Source organism: Asterias amurensis, chromosome 14 (genome assembly GCF_032118995.1).
Source record: "Asterias amurensis chromosome 14, ASM3211899v1".
NCBI classification, from domain to species: domain Eukaryota; kingdom Metazoa; phylum Echinodermata; class Asteroidea; order Forcipulatida; family Asteriidae; genus Asterias; species Asterias amurensis.
The window spans coordinates 12,768,159-12,792,092 of record NC_092661.1 but is presented as its reverse complement, the minus strand read 5'-3'; the positions used below and the strand labels follow the sequence as shown (position 1 = coordinate 12,792,092).

General features: G+C 38.4%; 2 protein-coding genes across 2 annotated transcripts; one reads left to right on the top strand and one right to left on the bottom strand.

The window, feature by feature from the left end:
• Nucleotides 1-217: 217 nt before the first annotated feature.
• Nucleotides 218-19,761, bottom strand: LOC139947273 (WD repeat-containing protein 3-like). The gene is made up of 24 exons (XM_071945161.1): nucleotides 19,658-19,761; nucleotides 17,264-17,517; nucleotides 16,694-16,906; nucleotides 15,759-15,877; nucleotides 15,365-15,443; nucleotides 14,798-14,893; nucleotides 14,210-14,305; nucleotides 13,598-13,699; nucleotides 13,213-13,310; nucleotides 12,306-12,413; nucleotides 11,572-11,808; nucleotides 10,509-10,602; nucleotides 10,273-10,374; nucleotides 9,630-9,857; nucleotides 8,658-8,714; nucleotides 6,278-6,490; nucleotides 5,625-5,678; nucleotides 4,868-4,999; nucleotides 4,259-4,423; nucleotides 3,963-4,013; nucleotides 3,749-3,792; nucleotides 2,682-2,810; nucleotides 1,567-1,660; nucleotides 218-901 (listed from the first exon to the last, which is right to left on the bottom strand). Exons 2-24 carry the CDS (start codon nucleotides 17,432-17,434, stop codon nucleotides 749-751), a joined length of 2,835 nt encoding a protein of 944 aa, XP_071801262.1. The 5' UTR covers nucleotides 17,435-17,517; nucleotides 19,658-19,761; the 3' UTR covers nucleotides 218-748.
• Nucleotides 19,762-19,926: 165 nt separating this feature from the next.
• LOC139947474 (novel acetylcholine receptor chaperone-like) lies at nucleotides 19,927-23,806 on the top strand. Its single transcript, XM_071945397.1, has 2 exons — nucleotides 19,927-20,152; nucleotides 20,721-23,806. Exons 1-2 carry the CDS (start codon nucleotides 20,042-20,044, stop codon nucleotides 21,186-21,188), a joined length of 579 nt encoding a protein of 192 aa, XP_071801498.1. The 5' UTR covers nucleotides 19,927-20,041; the 3' UTR covers nucleotides 21,189-23,806.
• The last annotated feature ends 128 nt before the right edge of the window (nucleotides 23,807-23,934 follow it).

The following is a 23,934-nucleotide window of genomic DNA, read 5'->3' as shown; positions in this document are numbered from 1 at the left end:
TTTGTAGATTGTGTTTGTATGGAAATAAATGTTGATTGATTTGATTTGATTTGATTTGATTTGATTTGATTTGATTTGATTTGATTTGATTTGATTTGATTTGATTTGATTTGACAACCCCAACACCAGGAGGTAATTTAATTAGAGCCGAAATAATGTAGTTACATATTCAACTCATATCTTCTAGATGTATTTCTCAAATTCATTGTTGTATTGCTTTCCTTTGTTATTTGTTGTGTGTTTTCCCTAATTGTTATTTTGCTTTCTTTTCACTGATATGTTATGTACACGTTTGTTGACCTTGTCTTTGTTTTTCTGCGCCTGTAACATCTCCGATTATTATGTTGTGGTGATTAATAAATTTGTACTTGTTGTGGTGGCTTAACAACACCATTCAGGAAAAAAACCCAGAAACAAAATGTGTTACTGGCATATTTATGCAATTCTAGAGCAATGTCTTTACAAACTAGACCACCAAGATTTCTCAGTAGCTAGAGGCAGTTTGAATCCTATAGTTTAACAGCAGGGAGCGAAACAATTTAATCCATGTTAAATTTGCAACAGAGATTTTTGCCTGTGACTCTTTTTCACAGAACTCGGGAAAATGTACTGAGCATACAGTGCTAGGACACATGGCTGTAAGGATAAAAGCAAAACTAATATTCTTTGTCCCCGATGCAAGTTGAACATCTATCAAAATGTTACATAAAAAAAAATCAACAGGAATGGTTCAAAATTTTTTGCCTTTTTAGCTGGTTGCCATGGTGAGCATCAGCTTCCGTTTCTTCTTCTTTTTCTCTTTCATCTTGATACTGGCATCTCCAAAAAGCTGGACGTCACTTCTCGACTCCACTTCACGATGGAGGAATTGCAGACCGGCGAGATTGAAACCTATTTGGTCCTGAAACACAATAGGAGAATAAGAGTTTCAGTTTGGAGTTTAACACTTCCAAAAATAAAGGGCTCAATTTGATAAAACCTGTGAGCACAACTTTTAAGAGTTATCTGATTGAAAATGGCTTTTAATATTCAAAATTCCCACTAGGATCCGTCAACCATTTAGGGAATGCTCCATTAAAGAAAGAGGCCAAAAAGGATACATCCTTTTTATCTGACAACATACACCTGTTATCTCCATGTAATTCCTTTTCCATTCAGTGTAGCTAAGTTGATCATGCACAAACCAGTGGTCATGCTGAATAACCAAGGCAAATTAACTTCTCATCCATTTAGTTTAACGACCAAAGTAATTCAAAGGATGTTCTTGTGGCCCACAATTTTTAATGGGACTTTCCCGCATGGGCTCAAAATGTTGAGCGCGTCGCGCGTATCCCGTGATGTGGCACAACTGTTTCAGCCGTTGCTCTCGACCAATAGGAATGAAGAAACTGTCTTATAAGAACAGGTGCAAGCTCGCGTGTCACGCCCATGTTTCAACACTTTTTACTGGTCATAAACAAAGGTCTATAAATACCCACGTGACGCGCTCTCCACCAATAGGAATAGCGAAACTGTCTGAGGTGTTTATGAATAGTAGGTTGAGATGATTTAGTGCTGTGGACTTACCCTGAGATGATGTACTTGTCTCATGGAGCTGCTGCGTACTTTATCAATAATTGGTAACAATACTTGACTAGATGTGATCTGACCATGATGCACTCTACCAACACAATTGTAAAGAAAGATTTGTAAATATTTCATACAAAGACCAGGGCTTGAATTTCCACAAAGACCTTCGGGTTTTGTAACCGTTCTATTATTTTAATCCTATATAAATGTAGATATAAACGTTAAAAGTAACCTGTGAAAATTAATTTCACGTGTTTAAGTTGTTGTAAAAATTATTAAATAAATTTTTATAATAAAATGATAAAGCGTAAATGGACAGGGAAAATGCATCAACATTATAATAGTTTCAATACTAACAATACATGTAAAAATAAACAATTTAATACAAAGCACCAGAATATGATCAAAAGCATTCATAAAAATGTTAAGTATAAAGCACGGCTGATATATAAATTTATAATTGTTTACAAATTAAGTGGGCAAAATAACAATGGAAATACAAAAACAAATACAGTGGAAATAAAGCCCAACATTATTTTTGCTTGTTAAACAAAATGCCTGCAGACCAGAAGAGTATACTTTTGGAACGCCGAGGCCACAACACCAGGGCTCAATGTCATGGCTCAGCTCACCAAAACAAAAGAATCCGCTTGGCGAAAGCAGGGAATTCACATTTTATGGGTTAGCAGCGAATTTTTGTGCAAAAATTCCATGTTGCACAGTAAGCGAGAATGGGGATTGTAAGCGTACAATTCGGCGGTAAACAGAGCCATGAAATTGGTCGTTGCTTTTGTCAGAGCCAACACTCCTCCCCTTTAGCCCGGTTTATACCCCCTGCAAATGTGAACGGAAGCGAATTTTGATGTCATATGGCTGTTTTCTCAGTAAATGTTTCGCAGGAGTTGAACACAAGTCAATTGATTCGACCTAATTGTTTTGAATTTGTGACGTTGAATTTTGTATCGCGTTTACTTTCGCAGGAAGTATTCACCGGATTTTAGAGCCTTAGGCAACTGTCCTCTTCTAAGAGATATTAACATGGTTGTACTGATACCCACAAGTTTGCATGTAACAATGACTTCCTACAAACTCATTGTTTTAGACAAGCTTACCTGAGTAGGAAGAGGAGACACCTGCAAGACAGCTCCACCTGCCACCCCGAGTTAATGAAGGTCTCAAGTAGAGGTAGAAGGTCTAGTACATAGCTGAAGGGGATGACCAATAACGCCTCCTCTAACTCACTGCAAAACCAAACAGAAATACAAAAAATTAATTCCAAAAGTGTTTAAGGATTTTACTACTTGTTGGAGCATCAAATATAAGGCAGTGTCTGCTTTGGTGGCTAAGGGGTTTGGCTGCTGCTTAAAGGAACGATACAGAATTGGTAAGAATCAAAAATCATGAAGATCACAGATTTACATACATCTTACACGGTCTAATGATGATGATAGTAGAAAACATCCCTTGAAATATTTCTGTCTGAAATTTCATATTTGATGAGAAATAAATAATTTAATTTCGCGTTTTGAGTTTATCGCTCAGTGAGCGTTTTATCATAATTTTGTTGGGCATCGATGCAATGCAAAATTTGTAATCTGTTTTTCACTACTCTCTTGTGACCCAGATGACCGATGGATGTCAAACTTCTACAGGTTTGTCAGTTTATGTATATTGTGGATTGCATAGAGTGCTTACACTGCCAGCAACTTTTTTGCTAGCAAAACCAATTCTGTAATGTTCCTTTAAGAGCAGCCTATGCATCAATGCACATTGATATTGTCATCAAGTCATAGCCACAAATTGTACTAGATAACACTTTTCATGTGAACAAAACTGCTTTAGGCTCTAAATTAAATTTCTATGCCTCAGCAGTTCAACCTAAATAAATTGGGTCAAAAGAGTTTTATTCAAATTCTGTGCCCATGATGAGCATGAGCTAAAGAACCTTCTGATTTCACATTTCTGGAGTGAGGCGAAGAGTACTATGCACATGTGCTTTGGAGTGTTTGGAGGCATTTTTAGTCTGGGTTGACATGACATGCCCTTGTATAAAGCACCCCGGCATGTTAAAAGTGAAAAAAAATGGTGCCGTCATCAGAGAAGGGTCTATTTAAGCAAGGTGACCACCTTTTCATTTGGAATGTGCATTCAGCTGCAGGTCGCACTCTAATCAACATACCTTGATTTGACTTTCCTGATGACATCAAGGACATATCTTGTGGGCTGCAAAAAGAAAAACAAGTGGTGATTATCGGTTTTACTTCACATTAATTTGTAAATTTGCAAGACGGGATCCCAGACATCGTTTAAAACAAAATTCAGATAATATTAAAAACTCATATATATAGGTCAGGATGAGCTCTTCATATTGTGGATATAATTGTTACACTTACCGATATGTTTCCGAACGCCTGAAGAATGGGATGTATCTTCATGGGAGGGATCTGTAAATAAGGAAAGATGCGAACACATTAAAATTGTACAACTACATTGTAATTACAAAACGAGAGAGTAGTCTTGGAGTACACCAGAAGAAAAGCACAGATATAATTTTCCAAGGTTTATCAGGCATAATAACCACAAATTTAGAAAGATTAAAAAATATTTAAAAAAATAAATAAAAAAAACGGTATCCATGGTTGCTGTAAATTAAAAGAAAAGTTCATCAAAATTGCTGGAAGACTCTTACCAATCCTTTCTTATGAGCCTGTTGAGTCTCTCTGTGCTCTTTTTCCTTGGCCGTCTCTTCCTTGTACAGCTCAAGAGCTTCCATGATTCTCTCTGCTGCTTTAACTGTTTCAACCGTCTTCCTCCCGGCTGTGCCTACCTCATTGGATGCAACCTGACCTGGAAGCTACAACCAGCAAACAATGAACACAGATTTAATCATTGTAGTTCCTGCTGCAAGATTGATTAACATTTTACATAAAACTGCAAAAGTTGCTTCGTCTTGAAATTTCTTGATACCTTTGTCTCACAAGTATACAAGTCTTTAGTGCAGGTCAACCCAGATCAACTGCCACCAGGGGTCATGTTGCCACCTACTCCTGGGGGCTGTAAAAAGGGTTATCCCCCTTCCCAACCGCTTAAAATATAGGCAAGGGGTATCGTCCACTAGGAGCTTGACTGGTAGAGCAAAATGCACTATACCTTCCCAACTCTTTTCGAAACAAGTGTAATGATCGGGATTCAAAACCACATTCTACAGCTGACAACACCAAAGCTTGGGTCCAGTGAATCAGACAACTCGGACACGTCAAGTCACAAGGTTCACTGTAAGAATAGATAGAATTCTTACCACTTGTTGCTCTTCATGAGCGATGGCGTCCTCAGCAGCCTTCTCTCTCTCCATCTCCCTCTCCTCCTCAAGAACTAGAGGTTCTTGAGTCCTCTCCCAGAGACGCAGTGACTTATCATGAGACCCGGACACCTGGAGTATCAAAACAAAAAGCAGAGCAATAATTTTGAGACCCATAATGGTTTCCCAATGTGGTGCTGGTGCATTAAGCAGCTACTGCTACAAACACTGAGACAAACCCATAGAGTTATATATAAGAACTAGAGGGCACACTGGTGATGCTTCTTGCACAAACGCGACGGGACCGCAAGGAGACACGCACACGCCATTCTGTACGCGCATTGAATATGAAACACACGGTGGAGTTTGCGTTTTTTTAACGCTTCGCGATGCTGTTTTGTCAACTTACAAAATGGCCGCACAAACACACGCTGTACGATGCCTGTTTGGTCAACTTACAAAATGGCCGCCTGCGTACATGCCGGGTCGCGTATATAGGCCAGTGCGCCCTCTAGTTCTTATATATAAGTCTATGGGCAAACCCCTTCTCTATGCGATAAGTGGTCTTTTACATGCATTACACAACAAACGGGACCTATGTTTTGTTTTTTCCCATCTAAAGGACAAAGAATTAAAGGAAGAGCCTTGCTCAAGAACACAAGGGTCAAATCTGGGACTTGAACCCACACTCTGCTGATCAGAAACACCAGAGCTTGAGTCCGAGTTAAAAGTCTGTACTTATCTACAAAATTCTCACCAGAAAATTGCCGTTTGAGCTAACTGCAAGGCACCAAACTTCAGCATGATGGCCCTGTAATGAGACAGCATAAGATGTTATTGGCAAAAACATAAATATATACAAAAAACACATTGGGAGTTGTAATTCAAAGGAGGTGGGGAGGGGGGGTGGGGGTTGGGGGGGTGCCATATCAGCACTCCCATCAGTATGGTCCATAAATGGGCAAGTACAGGATTTCAAAAATAAGCAGATTATTTACAGGTGCTTGAAAAGTTAACATAAAAAGCCCCAGTTACACCACTGACCAGGCCAGGATTCAAACCCACATTCTGTAAATTACAGAGCTGGAGTCCACCGTCCTAGACGGCTTGGCCACGACACCCCACAAAGACACGCCCATACATATACATAGCTATTATTGTTGACAGTTGTAATCTACGTTGTCAGTAAAAATGTTTTAAACATAATCTGCAACGGAACTTCTGTTTTGTTTTACAAATGTAAACAGTACATCAACAGGGAAACTTTTGAAAATTCAGGACGTGACTTTCCAATAATGACCTCTTTCTCTGAGAATGTAATTAAGACAAATCTTTTACAGCCGCTAAGGGCATTTCAGTACAAGCCACTTATGGCCACTATCATCTCTCAAGCATTATCACAATCTTCACCTCTAACGTTGTGATCAGCTCAAAGTGATCCGCATCCCACTGCTTGATCTTCTTGTCTTTACCAGCGCTGAAGAAGAGATGCGTCTTAGGGACAAACTGAAGGCTCATGATGCTGTCATCGTGGGCAAACATCGACCGGTGACAGTCACCAAAGTCAAGACCCCAGATCTTGATGTTACGATCCGCCGATCCGGTCACAATGAGGGTACTGTCCTGTGTTTCCAGAAACAATCAAACGGGTTATAGTACCAGGCATGGAGTTTCCTCTTTGGTAGGACAAGGCCAGTTTCATTTAGCAAAGGGCAATTCCAGGGGAAAATATTTAAAGTCTATAATAATTCCAGCTACAATAAATTTACAAAGAGGTTAAGGAAAAGGCTCATAAATTAAAGAAAGTGAATCATTACTCAGAGAAGTTATATTGGCAAAAGAGCAAAGTGGTCACTGAAAGAAGTATGATTATCTCAGAAAGCTTTTACAGGCAATACTACATATTCTCATTATTACAGGTATGATAATTGTCCCTTGGGAAAAAAGTATGACAATGTAAGACAAGGGCTGACCTTATAATAATAATAATAGTATATTTGATTTACAAATGTATATAGCGCCTAATATTAAGTTATCTCTATATATGTACATATAATATATTGTGTAGGCTTTTCTATAGTTTTCATATTATTTAATAGTCATTTTGTTGGAGCAAAATCAAACATTTGGAAATCAGACTAAAGAAGGGAGAATATCATGCTTTGATTAATCACATGATACGATTGCATTAATATATTTAAATCAATTCAATATTTTCTGTAATCATCAAATGCATTACAAAATATTAAATATGATGGCAAGCAAAATGATGCAGAAATATATGGATATAGAATACACACCATGATCATACATGTACATTAAGAGAAATGATAAATCAACATAAATGCTAGGCCTGGGCGAATTATTCGAATATCCGGTTAATGGCGAATAGGTTTTCCTATCCGTAACCGCGAATGCCTTTTTTTTCTTAACCGGATATCCGCATAGGGCGCGAATACCTATTCACAAACCGGATAATTCTGTAATTACAACCGAGTAACCGGATATTCTTTAATATCCGAATATCCGGGGACGTCGGGCGACAACTGGTATGAATGTTTTGTCTGAATCCTTAAGAAACTTCTATTAAGACAGCATAAAACAGCATATATTAAGTATTTAACTATGCTTACCTCCGTGAAGAGTTAAAACAATGACATTTCTGACGTAATTTGTTCAAAGATTACAAAAGTTTTCCTTCTCGTAGAGTCAATCACGATCAAAAGAAAAAGCAAATCGCCATCTTTAAATTAGATCCGGTCATTTTTATGAATGAACCGAGTGACACTGTCTAAAACTAATATCAATCCGCCCATAAGATCTCATTCACAAACGGACAGCGCCCTCTAGAGGCAAAAAAATTTTTTTTAATTTTTATTTTTTTTATTTTTTTTAAATAGCGCCCTCTAGCGGCGAAAAAAACTATTCAAATATCCGGTTAATTTCGGATAGTTGGCCAGCGGTATCCGAATAACAAAATTTCACTATTCGCCCAGCACTAATAAAATAATGCAAAGCAATAAATGTCATAAAATATAGAATGCAAAACACAAATATAGTACACTGCAACATACACAATCATAATGCAATCAAGAATGCAATATGAAAATAAGATACACTGCAAGCAAAACAATATATAAGCAATTCAATAAATACATTTCAATAAAGAATGCAATAGAAAAAATAACACACTGCAAAGAAAACAATACATGCAATACAATCAATATAATATAACAGAGAATGCAATTACACAACTATAATACACTGCAAACAAAGTTATCAATAAACATCTACACAGTTTTTGCAAAGACAAAACAAATACATCAATCAAATACACAAACAAACAAATATTCATGAAATGTCAAGTAGCTTTAAAGGGTCTATGTAACTTTTGTAGGACAAAAAACACAATGTCCACAGATTTACACTAAACTTACACAGTTTGAAGATAATGATAGTAGAAAGCTTCCCTGAAAATACTACGTGCTGAGGTGCTGTAGTTTTTGGGAAATGAGTAAAACAATGTCACAAAAATAATTTTCGTCTCATGAGACGAAAATTATTTTAATCATTTACAAACGTATTTTCATGACATTGTTTTACTCATTTCTCAAAAACTACAGCACCTCAGTAAGTAATATTTGAAGGGAAGCTTTCCACTATCAATTATCTTCAAACCCTGTAAGTTTAATGTAAATCTATTGACATTTTGAAAAAGTACTCAAATCCTTTAAAGTGAAATGAAATATTTGTTTTTAAAGAGTTGGCAACAATGGAAATAAGTACTCACTGATGAGATGTCCATGGTTAAAACAGGCAGCTTGTGTCCATACAAGGCCAGGAAAAACTACAACAAAAATCCACACTGGAAGTTATAAGAATTGTTTCACTAAGAAATGTGTGTGTTGTTAAAGACAATGGACACTATTGGTAATTGTCAAAGACCAGTCTTCTCACTTGGTGTATCTCAACATATATGCATAAAATAACAAACTTGTGAAAATTTGAGCTTGATTGATCGTCGAAGTTGCGAGATAACTATGGAAGAAAAGAACACCCTTGTCACACGAAGTTGTGTGCTTTCAGATGCTTGAATTTGAGACCTCAAATTCTAAACTTGAGATCTCGAAATCAAATTTGTGGAAAATTACTTCTTTCTCGAAAAACTGCGTCACTTCAGAGGGAGCCGTTCTCACAATGTTTTATACTATCAACCTTTCCCCATTACTGCTTACCAAATGAGGTTTTATGATGCTAATTATTTTGAGTAAATTACCAATAGTGTCCACTGCCTTTAAGTAACAAGCCACAGGAGAAACTGACTGGGCACATTTTAATTACTTTTTTGTTTCACTAAAAAAATATGGTATAAAGTTTTTAAATGAAACTGACTGGGTTAATTTTACTTAATTACGGGTTGAACAAAGAAGGATTGGAGCAAAAGTTGAACCTGCAACTTTCAGATCAACTACTGGGGTGGCAGTTTCTCTATTTTGGTTAACGTATCTTTGAAACCTGTAACTGTTACATAACAAAATGGTGAGTTCCAAATAGTAAAATTTAGCATCTACATGTTCTTCAATGAAATAATTGAGAAAGAGGTATCCATACCCTGAAAGTGAATGCAAAGCAAATTTTTTGCATGCAAACAATCAGAAAGGGCTGTATCAATTTTACTGCAAGAACGTTGGCTTCATTCTCAAAGGCAGGTTATGTGTGTGTTTTTTGGGCAAAACCCCAATCTAAAAGGTTTTCTACTCACCTTAAGAGTATCAGCAAAGAAGACTTTGACTGTTGAGTCCAGCAGTGCTACAGCAAGAAGCCTCTGATCAGGTGAGTATTTCACACATAGGACGTCATCAGACATCTGCAGAGTACGCTTGTGCACCACGGTAAGACGTTTTCCAGACTCTTTGGAGTCAGGGTCGGGAATGAGCTCAAAATCCCAGAATTTCAGGGTTTTATCGGCGCTGCCGGTCACGAACCCTCTCTGTGTAAACATGAAAATGTGTCAAATGGAAAAATATTAATAGGGAAATTAAAATCACAAGATACTACATATGTATAGAATAAGTGAGCCAAAATCAACACACCAAATGGTCATGACAGGAAAGCTCCATTAAAGAACTTCCGAGTTTGGCCACAAAAACTCAAAAAGTATACATCCTTTTCACCTAGTGGGTATTATCATTTAATTACTTTTGTCATTAAACCTACAGTACATGTATGGGCACTTAATCTGCCTGGGGCAGTCAGCAGCCCTACTGGTTTGTGTGCCAGTAAATACACTGTCTGTAAAGAAATTACAAGGAGATATCAGGTGTGAGTTGCTAAAGGAAAAGGGTGTGTTATTCTGGCCTCTTTCTTTGATGGAGCTTTCTCTCAAGTTACTTTGCTTGATTTACCTTATCAGGAGCTACAGCAATGGCCCAAAGAGCGCCCTCGTGTGCTTCAACATTCTCAAGCATGACCCCAGCTGCGATATCGAAAAGTTCCAGATGGCCCGTCTGAATGAAACACAGAAAAAAAAGAAATACAGAATTCTCAAAACCTGAAAGAACTTGGGAGTAAAAATTTGGGTGACACACATTGTGTGTCGCAATGTTTCTCACAATGTGCCAGAGTTTCATTATCGACGTACCTTGGTGCCGATCAGGCAGTGTCGTTCCCCGGTCACAAACGCAGAGCACAAAGCATAACCAGACTTCATGGAGCGAATACACTGCTGGGTGGCCCTGCAAAACAAAGTGCTGTTATTGTATTGTGGACTTCCAAAATAGTTCCATGCACCACCTTTCACACTATCTCTACCATTCATTAAAGGAACACGTTGCCTTGGATCGGTCGAGTTGGTATTTGAAAAGCGTTTTTAACCGTTTGTTATAAAATGCATATGATTAGAAAGATATTTTAAAAGTAAAATATAATGATCCACACAAGTATCACTCAAAATTGTGTGGTTTTCCTTTTTCCTCGTCGACTAACACGATCGGCCATTTATGGGAGTCAAATTTTTGACTCCCATAAATGGCCGACCGTGTTAGTTCGTAAAGTAAACGGAAAACCATGCAATTTCGAGGCAAATTTGTGAGAATCATTGTATTCTACTTTTAAATCATCTTTCTAACCATATGTATTTTACAACAAACGGTTACAAACGCTTTTCGAAGACCAACTCGACCCGATCCAAGGCAACGTGTTCCTTTAATATCATTATTGATTGATTGATTGATTTATTTGGATTTGAAACAAAACACAGCAGCATCACAGAGCAATACCAAGATGACATGTTTACAATATTAAGATTGTTTTTTTTTTTTTTTTACAAAATAAATCCCACTATTACTACTCTGATAAAATTTAGGTCAACAAAATGAAAGGAAGCAAAAGGGGAATTGAATAATTTCAATGCAAAATATAAGAACATCCCGGTACAGTAAAATGGTAAGAGACCAAGGGTCGATTTCACAAGTTAGGACTAGTCCTAACTTAGGACTAGTCCTAAGAGATATCAAAAATGTACAGCTAGTCCTAAGTTAGGACTAGTAACTCGAGATAAGACTAGTCCTAACTCTTTGTGAAATCCACCACAGGTATTTAAACAATCTTTGACAGCTATGGCAGCAATATAAGTACCTCTGAGACAGGCAGGATCCTAACTTTATACTGTAGTAGAGTTGTTATCATGACAAAAGAATACAAACCTGTTCCAAACTTTGATGGACTCTCCAGAGCCAGTCAGCACAGTGGTATTATCCGCACTGAAGGTCACTGTCCTGACATCTGACCTATGACCCGGTAGGGTGACGGCACCTTGCTTCTCCCCGGCCCAGCGCTTTCCCTCCATGGACTGAATGACGTGGGTCTCTAGGGAGTTATTGTACAGCTGCAGTACCATCTTCACTGATGCTCCGTCGTTCTCCAAGAGGGTAGCAAATGACCTGTGAATTGTTCATGTATTCTTGTTGTGAAGGCAAGGACTCTTGAAAGTGAACTTAATCACTGTACTAGCAAAGAACCCAATGCAGCGAACCCACACGGAAGGTAGGGACTGAAAACCCAATCCATATAGTGCCCCTGGCATGATTGGGTTTGAGGTTCTCAAGGTAGAAGACGAGGAAAGATACCTGTACACCCTCTTACGAGGTACTTTTAACAATGGAACAATGCTACCCACAAGGTTTTTCTTTGTTTAAGTGTTACCCCACAGAAAAGGATATATACATGATATAGGAACAAAAATAGCAGAACCCCACATACCGGATCCTTAAGGGTGTGTGAGTATACAGAGTATAATTCACATGGGTGTTAAGGAAACAAACAAAATGTATTCTTTTTCTCTGATACAAAATAACATTTCTCTGATACAAAATAACACAAACAGGCTATGCACCCACCATACAATGTGCAATCAGTCAGTTGTCCCTGCAGCCATTACCTTATTTTACTAGAAGCCTCCAAGATGCAGCAAGTTTGGATTTCATCTTTGACAGCTAAAGATTCAAGAATCTTCTCTTCTTCTTCTTCACCTTGAGTTTCCTTCTCCCTAAGATCGTCAACAAATTTGATTCGATCATTAGGTCATATTACAAGCGTTGGGATTAAAAATTTTAAAATAAAAATGGCTGTCGCAAATTGCATACCAACCAAACAGAACTATGTTATAAAAGCAAAATAATAGTAAGTGTCCAGGGCCCAATTTCATGGCTCTGCTTACCGTCGAATTTCTGCGCTAGCCTTGTAAGCGTAGAATGACTAGTAGCGTGGAGTACGCAAGCGCAGACGCCAAAATTCGCCGCTAACCAGTGAAATTAGGCTTGCCGTAAGCACAGAATTCCCTGCTTCCGTAAGCGCCGATTCTGTGCTTACGGTAAAGCAGAGCCATGAAATTGGGCCCTGTTGTTTTGAGACTAGCAGAGTCTTTCTCGAAAGGCTAAACGAAAACACAACACACAAACAGGGATTTAAAAAAAGGTTTCACACAAGTATATCTTCCTGCAGATGACTTTAGAAAATGTCGTTTGTAATCAATGTGCTTGTTTTTAAAAACCAATGATTCTAATTCCTTTTATATTAATCAATCTCATCAAACCAAGACTAAGTTTGTAAAAGAAACCAGATTTTTTTTTATGCAAGTCGCCAGACACACAAGGCCTGAAGGCCACTTCAAGGTGTGGGCTCGATTATTTTTGTCCAGTGGCCTGTGCCACCTACTCCTAGGGCTGAAACAGGGTTACCCCTTTTACAGTCCATACGGATGTAGGCTTAGGTATATAATAACTACTGAAGTTGAAGGCTTATTCCTTCAGTGCTTCCCAATAGTTGTTTCTAGAGTGTTTTCTTACCTGATTTTCTTTCTAGCTTTCCTTTGCTTTTTGTTGAGCAGCTTTGTACGCTCATCCTCAGTAAGTACAAGGAAAACCTCTAACCTACGATCTGCCCCCTGTTGGAAAATTAAGGGGAATTTTTTTCTTTGATTAGTAATAGTAGCTTCAGTGAAGACATAAGACATAAGACATAAGAAAACTTTATTGATCTTCAAAAGAAGAAAAAACACACCAAATGTGAAAATGAAACAACAGGCAGATACAAAAATAGCACAAGATACACGCACAAGGATTTAAGAATAAAAAACATATATACGCCGACAGGCCATATGTCTATACAACAATATAAAAATATAGAGAATAATAGCGAAACTGTCCTGAGGTATTTATGAATGTAACTTACGTGACAAGATAGCACCCTTCCTGTGCAGTCAGTGGAGAGAGACACCACTCGTTGACTCCCTTTACGCATGATGGATCCTACACAATGGCAAGTAAGTATACTCTGTGCAGAAGTAAATGAACATGGTCATGACAGGGTCGTCAACATTTTCATCTTGCAATCAGGGATATTTTGAACAACAATCAGAGAGATATAAAAAACACAATAGGTTCAAAGTTTCCACAATCAGTGAGATTTTCAAATTGTGGGTGGTCAGGTTGGCAGAGTGGCATCTTGCCTTGCATCCCACCTCTTGGACCCGGTTCAAATCACACCAGGGGCACTATGTGTATTGGGCTCTCAGTCCCTACCTGACGCAGATATCTTCCCTGGAATAATTCTCTGGAGTTTTTTCATCCCACATAAACTTAAATTGACCTCATTGTCTCCTCTTCATTGTCTTCACTTCATTGGCTAGTACAATGATTTATTTGGATTTTCTGAAAGTCATTGGCTTCACAACCAGAATCAATAAATGAAAATGAAATTTGTCCACCAGATCCTGGAGAGGTTATGTAACTGATTGTCCTACTAGTGAAAAAAATACCCATATCTTGGACAATGTGTACATACCGTGTCATCATCGTCTTCGATGTCTTCCTCCTCATCATCACCAATAATGGTTGACAGTCTAGGCTTCTTGGCCGGTACCTCAGCCCCATCTTCAGTCTATTAGCAAGAAATCAAAATAACAAGTTTTCAGGGAGCATCTAGGAACAATATCCTTAGCACTGAAAAAGTACATGTAGATCAGAGAGTAGAATTTCCGGAACCTCTCAGATGTTACAATTCAGGAAGTCTTTGTGAATCACTAGAAATACATAACTAAAGGTTTGGACAAAGTGTGGCGTATTTCTATCCTCCTTTAGTGACTTCTTTACTTATTTTAAACAAATTTCAAGGAGGTTCTTTGGGTTAATAGGGATGAGATTTGATGTGAAAACTCCTGTCAATATAAGGCTTGTTAGTTGGGTGTTCCCCCTTATTCTTTACCATTCCGTTTTCCCTTTGGTGATTGCTTTACTTCTTTCAGGAACATTTTTGAAGAATCAAGAGAAAATCCTGAAATCAGGAGAAATCCTGACAAATTCGCGTATCTGATGTAAAAGTACGGTGTGACCTCATCAAAGTTCTGCAGCTAATACTTCACCATTTTCTTACCTCATCTTGAAATGCGATGTCCCAGACTCTCAGCTCACTGTCTCCTGCACCTGTCACCAGTCGATGGTCATCTCCAATTATCACAAAATCCCACACCTGCAAAACAGCAACATCAAGTTTATACAAACCTGATGTCAAAAACAGATCATGGTAATGCTCTTCCAGCATTTTAACGGTGTGGCATTTCTTGGCTGAGCGGTCTAGTTCACCGAAACCAAGCTCTGGTGTTGTTAGCAGCAGAGTGTTGGTTCGAGTCCCAGTCATGACACTTGTGCCCTTGAGCAAGGCACTCAACCATAAATGCTTTGTAAAAGTTAAGAAGGTAGTGCGTTCAGCTCTACCAACCATGACTCATGGATCCATGACTACATCCTCATGGACTGTGGAGGGGTTCACCCTGTTTGGGCACCAGGAGTAGGTGACAAAATGTCCCTGGTGAAAGTTGATTTGGGTTGATAGCCCTTGTGAGTAGAGCATTATCTCCCCCATAATATATTTCAAAAACTGTCAATTATACTGTTTCAAGCATTTGAGCTACTGTGGAAAAAAAAATTGACAAAAACTTACTTCTGTCCTGTGTCCAATAAGGGTCTTGAAGCAGTGCTGAGTGTCGATATCCCAGAATTTGACAAATGTGTCCTTAGAGCTGAAACAAAGCAATTCAGTGAATTTTTATTAACTTGGGGTTGATCAAAGAAAAAATTCATTATACTACAGCAGGTTTTCAATCTGCGACTCCTGATGAATGTGCCAGCGCTCTACTAAAAACTTCCTGCTGACCCATGGGTGTAACCCTTGACATGCTTGACGTATGCGTGGAATTCCCTGCTTCCATAAGCAGGGCCATACAAAACTGGGCCCAGGACTCGAACCCACACTCTGCTGATCAGAAACACCACAGTTTGAGAGTCATGTGCTCTTAACAAGATGTGCCTTGACAAGCCACTGAACGTTAACCAACCTTGTAATGAGGATGTTGTGTTTCTGCATGAAGTGACACTGAGTGACGACACCTTTGTGGCCTTTGAGTCGATACAGACCACTCTCATTCACCACATCCCACACAATGACATCCGTGTCCTAAAATTCATCGACAAGAAAAAGACAAAAATTTGCTTCATGGAAGTCCGCCCAAACTCTAAAGCTAGGGCCTGCTTCAATGGAATGTACAAATTTATCTTATACCACTTTATACTTCGAATGATTTACTGCCATTTATCCTCAAACCTACAGCCAACAAAATGTAACAAACTTCAACACCATAGGCCTACAATCTTGTTTTTCAATCTAGTGGTTTGCCTGATCTCATGTAAATCCTAATGAATTTACCATTGCAGAGGTCTGTCCAACAGAATCAAACAAAACTATATACATCACAGGGGGCAAATTCGGCCACAGCAAGAAAAAAAAATAAAATGGTCAGAGAAAGTAAAACAACTTTCAGTCCTGATACTTCACAGAGGCAAAAAAGGTGATTGCCTCCATGCTCCCCGGTTAATGCCTTCATCCCCTTGAAACGCTCCTGTAGAAAACTACAATTTCCTCATAGGGTGCCCCTTACCAAAGAGAAAATGCCTTGGTGCCCTTGCCCTTTCAAAAATGAAGCATACAGGGCTGAACTTTTTACCCGATTTAAGAAATTGGGTACTTAAATGTATGTTTTATCTGTGTCAAATTTCAAGCCAATCATTCTGCCCATTTTAGCTGAGGAGTCCCCATGTGCCAATGAAAAAAATGTGCTGTTTGATTTTGTATGGGATTGGTCGAGCTCAAGGTTTAACTTCAAAGATCATCTTTGGGTCAGGTACAGGTTAAGAGCTCAGACCTTTCGCATTGAAACACTAGATTATTAAGCAAAACATTCTGGATCAGAAGAAGAAAAAACCCAGTACTCACTTTGGAACCAGATGCTAGTCTCAATCCATCCTTATCAAAACCTAGAGCTGTTACGGCCGATTTGTGTCCGCTGAAGGTGACGGTCATTTCACCGGTGACAAGGCTGAAGAGCTTGACCGTTCCGTCAGCATAGCCGACAGCCAAGGTCTGGCCTTGAGGACTCTTGGCCAGGATTGACACTTCTGAGGACTTGTCTCCATGGAGAACCATCATCTACAAGATACGGACATCAATCATTAACAGGTTTTATGCATCTTTTCGGCTAGGGCCTTTATCGCACGGCCCAACCCTGTCGGCTTTAAACGGCAGTTCAAGAACTTGTCGCTACCCTTTTATTCGCTTATTTAAAACATTGCAAAAAGAAACAATACTCAGATCCACTTGCTCTTAAGTCCGGTTGATACTTCCTGCGAATTTGATTGTGAAACAAATGTTGACGTCACAAACTTGCCGAGAATAATTCACAACAGTTGAACTGTGTTTGACTCCTGCGAAACATTCGCTGCGAAAACAGCAATGTGACGTGAACAGGCTTTATGAACAGGCTTTTCTGATCTTCTTTTACTTTACCTTTTCAGATTTACGTAGATCCCAAATGAAGACATGCTCACAAGCTGCAGCAGCAACATACTTCCCCTTGATGCCACGGAGCTCGACAAATAACACATTAGCTTTCTGAGTGCCTACTATGCCAAAGGTAGCGCTGGATGCATAGCGCAGGTATTGCTTCGTTAACCCCATGGTTGGGTTTTTGTTGACATCCACAAAAAGGGTTTTCAATATTGAGTAATGTGGTTCACTGTAGCCAGGACTCTAGAGCCTTCCTGCAGAAGAAAACAAATTGAGAACTGTTAATAATGATTGATGTAGCTGAGCAGTTAAAGGCAGTGGACACTATTGGTAATTACTCAAAATAATTATTGTCATAAAACCTTACTTGATTACGAGTACTGGGGAGAGGTTGATAGTATAAAACATTGTGAGAAGCAGCTCCCTCTGAAGTAATGTAGTTTTCGCGAAAGAAGTAATTTTCCACGAATTTGATTTCGAGACCTCAAGTTTAGAATTTGAGGTCTCGAAGTCAAGCATCTGAAAGCACACAACTTCGTGTCACAAGTGTGTTTTTTCTTTCATTATTATCTCGCAAGTTTGATGACCGATTGAGCTCAAATTTTCACAGGTTTGTTATTTTATGCATATGTTGAGATGCACCCAACTGTGAAGACTTATCTTTGACAATTACCAATAGTGTCTATTGCCTTTAAATAGAATTGTAGCTGTTGACAACTGCTCACAAACCAAAACTACACTTTTACGATTGACTTGAACTGTATAAAATATAACATGTAAAACTGCAAAACAATATAATGTCTTTAACGAGTTTTCTGGGCAGGGTACGTGTCAGATTATTTTCGCAATGGCTTTAGTTGTCCAGTTACTATGCCCGCTGTTCACTCATATAGCGCACACGCACTGCCGCACTGCCTTGTAACAACCCTTTTACAGAATGGTTTAGTCCAACTCGGCCGCGGCTCAGCAGTTCGTCAATCCAATAGACTGTGCAAGTCTTGCGCGCACCGGAGCGAGAAAACACGACAACTGAAGAACTTTATTTTTTTATGAATTAAATCTTTGCTTTAATTGATTCTTAATGCCGAATCTGAACAACAAAAATACCCTATACAGCTTGCTGAAATTAGTTTTAGCTTTTTAAACAAATACACAATTATCGGTTAAAGTCTATTTATTGACAAAAGTAAAACTCTGGGACAAGGATGTTTGTTTGATCTTAAATTTTGTGAAACCCCTTTTGTAAATGTACGCCCGAATGTGAAACTACTAAAAGCTGGTTTATACGCGGACGCACGATGGTCGCAAGGGCGTTAGATAAACGCGTGACGCAGTTTAAAGAGGAAGCCGACCGAAGCCGACGCCTAAACGACCAATGAAGAGGCTTTTCACACGCGCGACCAAAACAAGCGTCTGCGTAAGTTTCGTGATCGGAGATGGGCACAAATTCTTAATTTTTACCAAGTAACCTGACCTGAGGTCAAGTTTAAATAGTATTACATTTTTAACAACATATGTCATTTTTATGGTCGTAAACTACATTAAACTAAAGTAATGGACGAAACAAAATCTCCCCAACGTAAAACTCCATAAGGTTGGGACCACAATGGTCCCGGAAGTTCAAATCCGCGCGAGACTTGCACAGTCTATTGGCTGGTACCTGCGGTTCAGCACTTGGTGACCAAAAAAATAAAGCGTCACAAAATGGCGATGCAACAGGTTCAAAATAGAACCTGGGAAATTAGTGTCATGATTTTTGAAAGTGGTAAAAATTGAGCAAATCTGTGGACTAGACCATTTCGCCCTGTTTGTTATGAGCATGGGTCGTATTCGTAACCCTCCGGCTTCGCCATCGGCAGGAGGGTTACGTTATTGCAACTAGATCTGTCTAAATGCCAGAGTGCCACTCTCCAGGTTGTGCATCCAGCCAAAGAGAACAAAATATTTGCTAGAAATGCAGGATTTACACAGTCAATTCGTGTATTTCACTGCCACAGTGTCAGTCACGACTAACATTACAATACATGACATCTGGACATCAGAATCAGATCATCATATTCATCATACGGAGGTCGGATGGTAGAACGTTCATCAACTTGATGATCAAGTCAACCGTCAACATGTCTTGGCCATCCGTCTTGTTTGTTGTCTCAAATTCGAATTGTCTGAACCGTCGGGTTGTCCGAACGGTCGAGTTGTCCAACGGACGAGTTGTCTGGTCTGACCATGATGGTCTGACATACACTAAATGGAATAGTGCACTGCACATTCGAACGCATGGCCTATCTCTAACGTTAGTCCGGAAACTGGTCACCATATTTGAATCTCGATTATAAACATAATTAAATTATAACATTGTTTAATATAATTCAATACCAAAGGAAAAATACTTACAAATACTGCCTTATACAAAATACTCAAATAATGCGCTCTCCTTAATCGAAATATTGGTGGAATTTATGAGTCGGTTTTTGTACGCACACGCCGCTGCTGCAGGCGAGTGATGCGATCGTTCTCAAACAGCATCATCAACTCATCGAGACCGTGTGTATTTTACATGCAACTTGTTTCGTGGTACCACTGAGAACGAGTGAAGCGAGCTTTACGCACATGGTTTCTCGGGTCAAAGGTCATAATTTATTATTTACACTTCCCTTGTCTGCTAAAGGTTTCGCAGCATCGCGGAAGCAGCCGGCAAAACAAGTCGGTAATTTCGTCAATTTTCGTTCTCTTTGGTTCTGCATTTTTCTGAAATAATCCACGACATAAAGAGAGAAAATGGCAAGGCATACGATGAAGTTTATCGCCACAGTTCTCGGACTTTTCTTTGTCTACAACGGCTTCGGAAAGATCAATCCAAAATTGAATGCAGATTTACATTTGCAGATGGTAAAAATGCTATTGTCTTTGATATTGTTTATTCATTATTGTCAATTTGTTTGTTTAAAATTATAGTATAATAATAATGTCTGTTGATTTTTGCCTAGTGTTTACTTCCTCAATGGTGTTTGTTAGATTTAAAACCATCATTATTAATAACATACCTTGCTAATCTACTGGAATTTTAATTAATAAAATCTTCTCCATGACTGACCTAACAAATCAATGACAAAATACATTGTACTGTAGGTCTTCGTTTCGCTGCCATTCCATTGTTGTGTTTACTGTTTGATCTTAATAGAGAAAGGACCCTCAGTGGAGAGTGTGGGTCCTTTCTCTATTATTTACAATGTAGTTTAAATTACCGCTTTAGCTAGGATGAGCTAGGCAAACAAAATAGTTGACTGATCGGACAAATAAAATAAAAAAATTGTCCTTATAAAGCCTAAAATGGCTAGGCCTATAGTTATTATATAGGGCATTCGGGACAGTTAGAGTTCATGTCTGAATTTTTGCAGTTGCACAAATGGTACACCAGCTTAATTATTTTTATTTTTTCATTTTTAACTCTCTACAGAAAAAGCATTTTGTCAACTATGCAAGGGTTGCTCCGCTGCGTACATACTTGGACAAGAAATTCAAGGCCTCAGATTACCGCAACTTCATAGGAGGGATGGAGATTGCCGGAGGAGCAGGAATGGTCCTCCTCTCCGGCAGATTCACGTTACAAGCATCTCAACTATTTGTCCTCCTCGCCTCCGCCTTTATGATTCATACCCACGTCATCCTCGGTGATCCGTTTCCAAGGGCAGCCACTCTCATTGCCACGTCGTTGATGGTTGTCGTTCAAATGGTTTTCACAAAGTTTGTCGATAAGGACACACAGGAAGAGGAGAAAGCAACAAAGAAAAGTTCAGCGAAGACAGATGAAGCCGGCGAGGGACACAAGAAGGAGGTGTTGGTTGAGAAGAATGACGAGGTCAAGAATGTGCAAGAAAAACCAAAGACTAAGAAACAGAAAAAGAAAGCAAAGAAAGATAACTGATTCTTTCTTACTAAAAAGTTCCTGTTACAGTCATATCAGCATCTCTTGATTGTCTGTTTTATTTCTTTCATTTGAATCTCTTTCCCCAGCCTGATTGGCTCTGGAAGACAAACATCTTTCCTTTTTTTTCTGTTTCCAAATGAGATTTTAATCTTTAACTATCGGCTGCAAGACCAATCACTTGTAGTCAAATCTACCTCTGCCAGATGGGGCTTTATATAATTTATTTGAAGGTAGGATCATAGATTTGAAACCGGAATGCTGATTTATATAAGCGCAATTATTATAAAAGAAAGATAAACTAAATCATAAATGCAACATGTGAAAGTTTCAGCTTAAGAATACAGTGTCTACTTGCTGAGAAAAGCAAAAAGATGTCACAATATATTTAACAAGATCTACGTTGAAGGGAATCCTTTCTCAAAATAGTTTGTTGCTATCCACAGCTGCAGTGCTTTTCACCAAGTCAAATTTGTGGATTAATATGCAGAGTATTTACCACTAACTCATTTTCTTTTGAAATAAATTGTTTGCAAGAAAAGCTTGTACAAAAGTACAGAGCTGCTCCTTGAATGCAATTGCACAAAATGGAATGACTTAACATATTTACATGTATCCCGTCTAAAGAAACTGCCAATAATCTTTTAAAAAGTTGTGAATCAGTAAAATTGAATATAAGTTATAATTCCGTTAATTAATGGTAGTTTATTTGGGCATACTGTCCGCAATCAACCACAATCAGACATCTTCATAATGAGGATTTTGAAGGGGTTCGGATTATTTGCTAACATTTTGCCAGGGGCACACTTCGTCATCTTTCTGCCAGACAAATATGATGAAATTGAAATATTTTGTAAGGAAATACGTTTTCTTTGTGCAATGAATATTGTTAAATTGATCCCATTATATTTAAAGTACTTTAAATCAAACAAAGTAAAAAGTTGATTGCATAGAAGAAGGTTAGATGCGTTGGAAGAATTTTTTCAAAATGTCATCCTGAATTTAATAAGAACATTGCAGAAAAATTTATGGGACGAATGAATCCTACATTAAATCCACACTTACTGCATTTTTATTTTTTAGCCAAATGTAGGTTTTAATGAGAGGAATTGACAAATAATTTTCAAAATACACTAAAACTTTACTTCTCTGTTCAGGAATGACATTTTGTGTGGATATGGTTCGACACGAAACCGATCAGATTTCTGTTGAGGAATGGCGTTTTGCTATAGCAGACTGGCTAAGTGGTTTCTTAACCTGCCTTTTACTTCTGTGGACCCTGGTTTGAATCCCACCTTGAGCCTTGCATATATGGTTTAGGTTTTCAGGATCTACCTGATAAGCATGGCCTTTCCCTATTGGAGTTTTCCCACCACAACGAAAGCAGAACATCTTTCACTCCCTAACGATGCTGTATTGTGTAACAAATAGTACAATTTAGCCCAAGTGTGTAGTTGAAATTATGATGCCATTTCGTTCTTGAATATTTTAGACAATGAATTTTGATTGTACATTTTGTGATGTAATTGTAATAGTACATATTAATCAAATGTCATTATTTCAACTGTGTTTTTTTGATGTTTTATCTTGAAATTGTGAAACAATATTTTCTAATGGTAGATAATTTGGTAGTTAGTCAAGATAATGTACTGTAAGTAAAACAAATACAATTTAGAAGATACAGTTTTTAGGACAAAGAGAGCTTCATTTTCAAGGCTCGAATTTGGGGTAAAATTCCACAAGACCACGACTCAAAACATTTTACCGAACCATTTTTAGAGCTTATTTTACAAGATAAATAAAAGAGAAAGAGTTAGCTCGGTCTTTTGTCTTGTGTAAGAAATCTTTGATGTTCAACACATAATTTGAAAGGCCTTCCTTAAACTAAAGATATTACACAGTATCAAGGTATTATTATTCAATTGAAAATCACAAGACCACTGTACTTGTCCAGTCCCGAGTTTACTGGCCTGGTGCTAAAATGGCTGGCTTGGGCATGTAGTCCAAGTGGAAAACAGCCCTGATTATACCGGGCCCAATTTCATGGCTCTGCTTACCACCGAATTCTGCGCTTACGATCACGCCATGCTTATGATGCAAGCGCCAAATTTCTGCGCTAGCCATGTTAGTATAGAATGCCTAGAAGCGTGGAGTACGCATGCGCAGAAGCCAAAATTCGCTACTAACTCGTGAAATACGCTTGCCGTAAGCACAGAATTCCCTGCTTCCCTTAGCGCAGATTCTGTGCTTACGGTATAAGCAGAGCCACGATATTGGGCCAAGATCAATTGTAACCTCCGACATAACATATTGACAAAGAGCCACGCACGATTTATACACAGCCCAAGTGAAGAATGTTAGATAATGTAGTGGCCCAAGATAGTTTTTTTAGACAATCCTTAGTGTAGAAAATTCCTTTCAAAATTTCACTGTCTTGGTTTGTAAAGATTTGAATTGTAAAATACGTACTTTGTTGTAAGTTTCAAATCTGTGCCTTTTGTGTTTGACATTATTGTGTACTTGTGGTGGTTGATTTGGTTAATATACATAGGTGAAAAACTGCCCAAGAATATGCAAGTTTATCCAGCAATAAATGTCGGTTTTGATTCAAAGGTAAATTTGAGTTCTTTGTGTTCTTATTTAAAGACGGTGGACACAATTGGTAATTGTCAAAGATTAGTCTTTGCAGTTGGTGTATCTCAACATTATATGCATAAAATAACAAACCTGTGAAAATTTGAGCTCA

Coding starts and splice junctions, on each gene's coding strand:
- LOC139947273 (XM_071945161.1), bottom strand. CDS start 17,434: ATGGGGTTAACGAAGCAATACCTGCGCTATGCATCCAGCGCTACCTTT. Junction 13,311..13,597: donor GAAGGGTGCTATCTTGTCAC/GTAAGTTACATT, acceptor ATTTTCCAACAG/GGGGCAGATCGTAGGTTAGA. Junction 9,858..10,272: donor TTGCTGTAGCTCCTGATAAG/GTAAATCAAGCA, acceptor ATGTTTACACAG/AGAGGGTTCGTGACCGGCAG.
- LOC139947474 (XM_071945397.1), top strand. CDS start 20,042: ATGGCAAGGCATACGATGAAGTTTATCGCCACAGTTCTCGGACTTTTC. Junction 20,153..20,720: donor CAGATTTACATTTGCAGATG/GTAAAAATGCTA, acceptor AACTCTCTACAG/AAAAAGCATTTTGTCAACTA.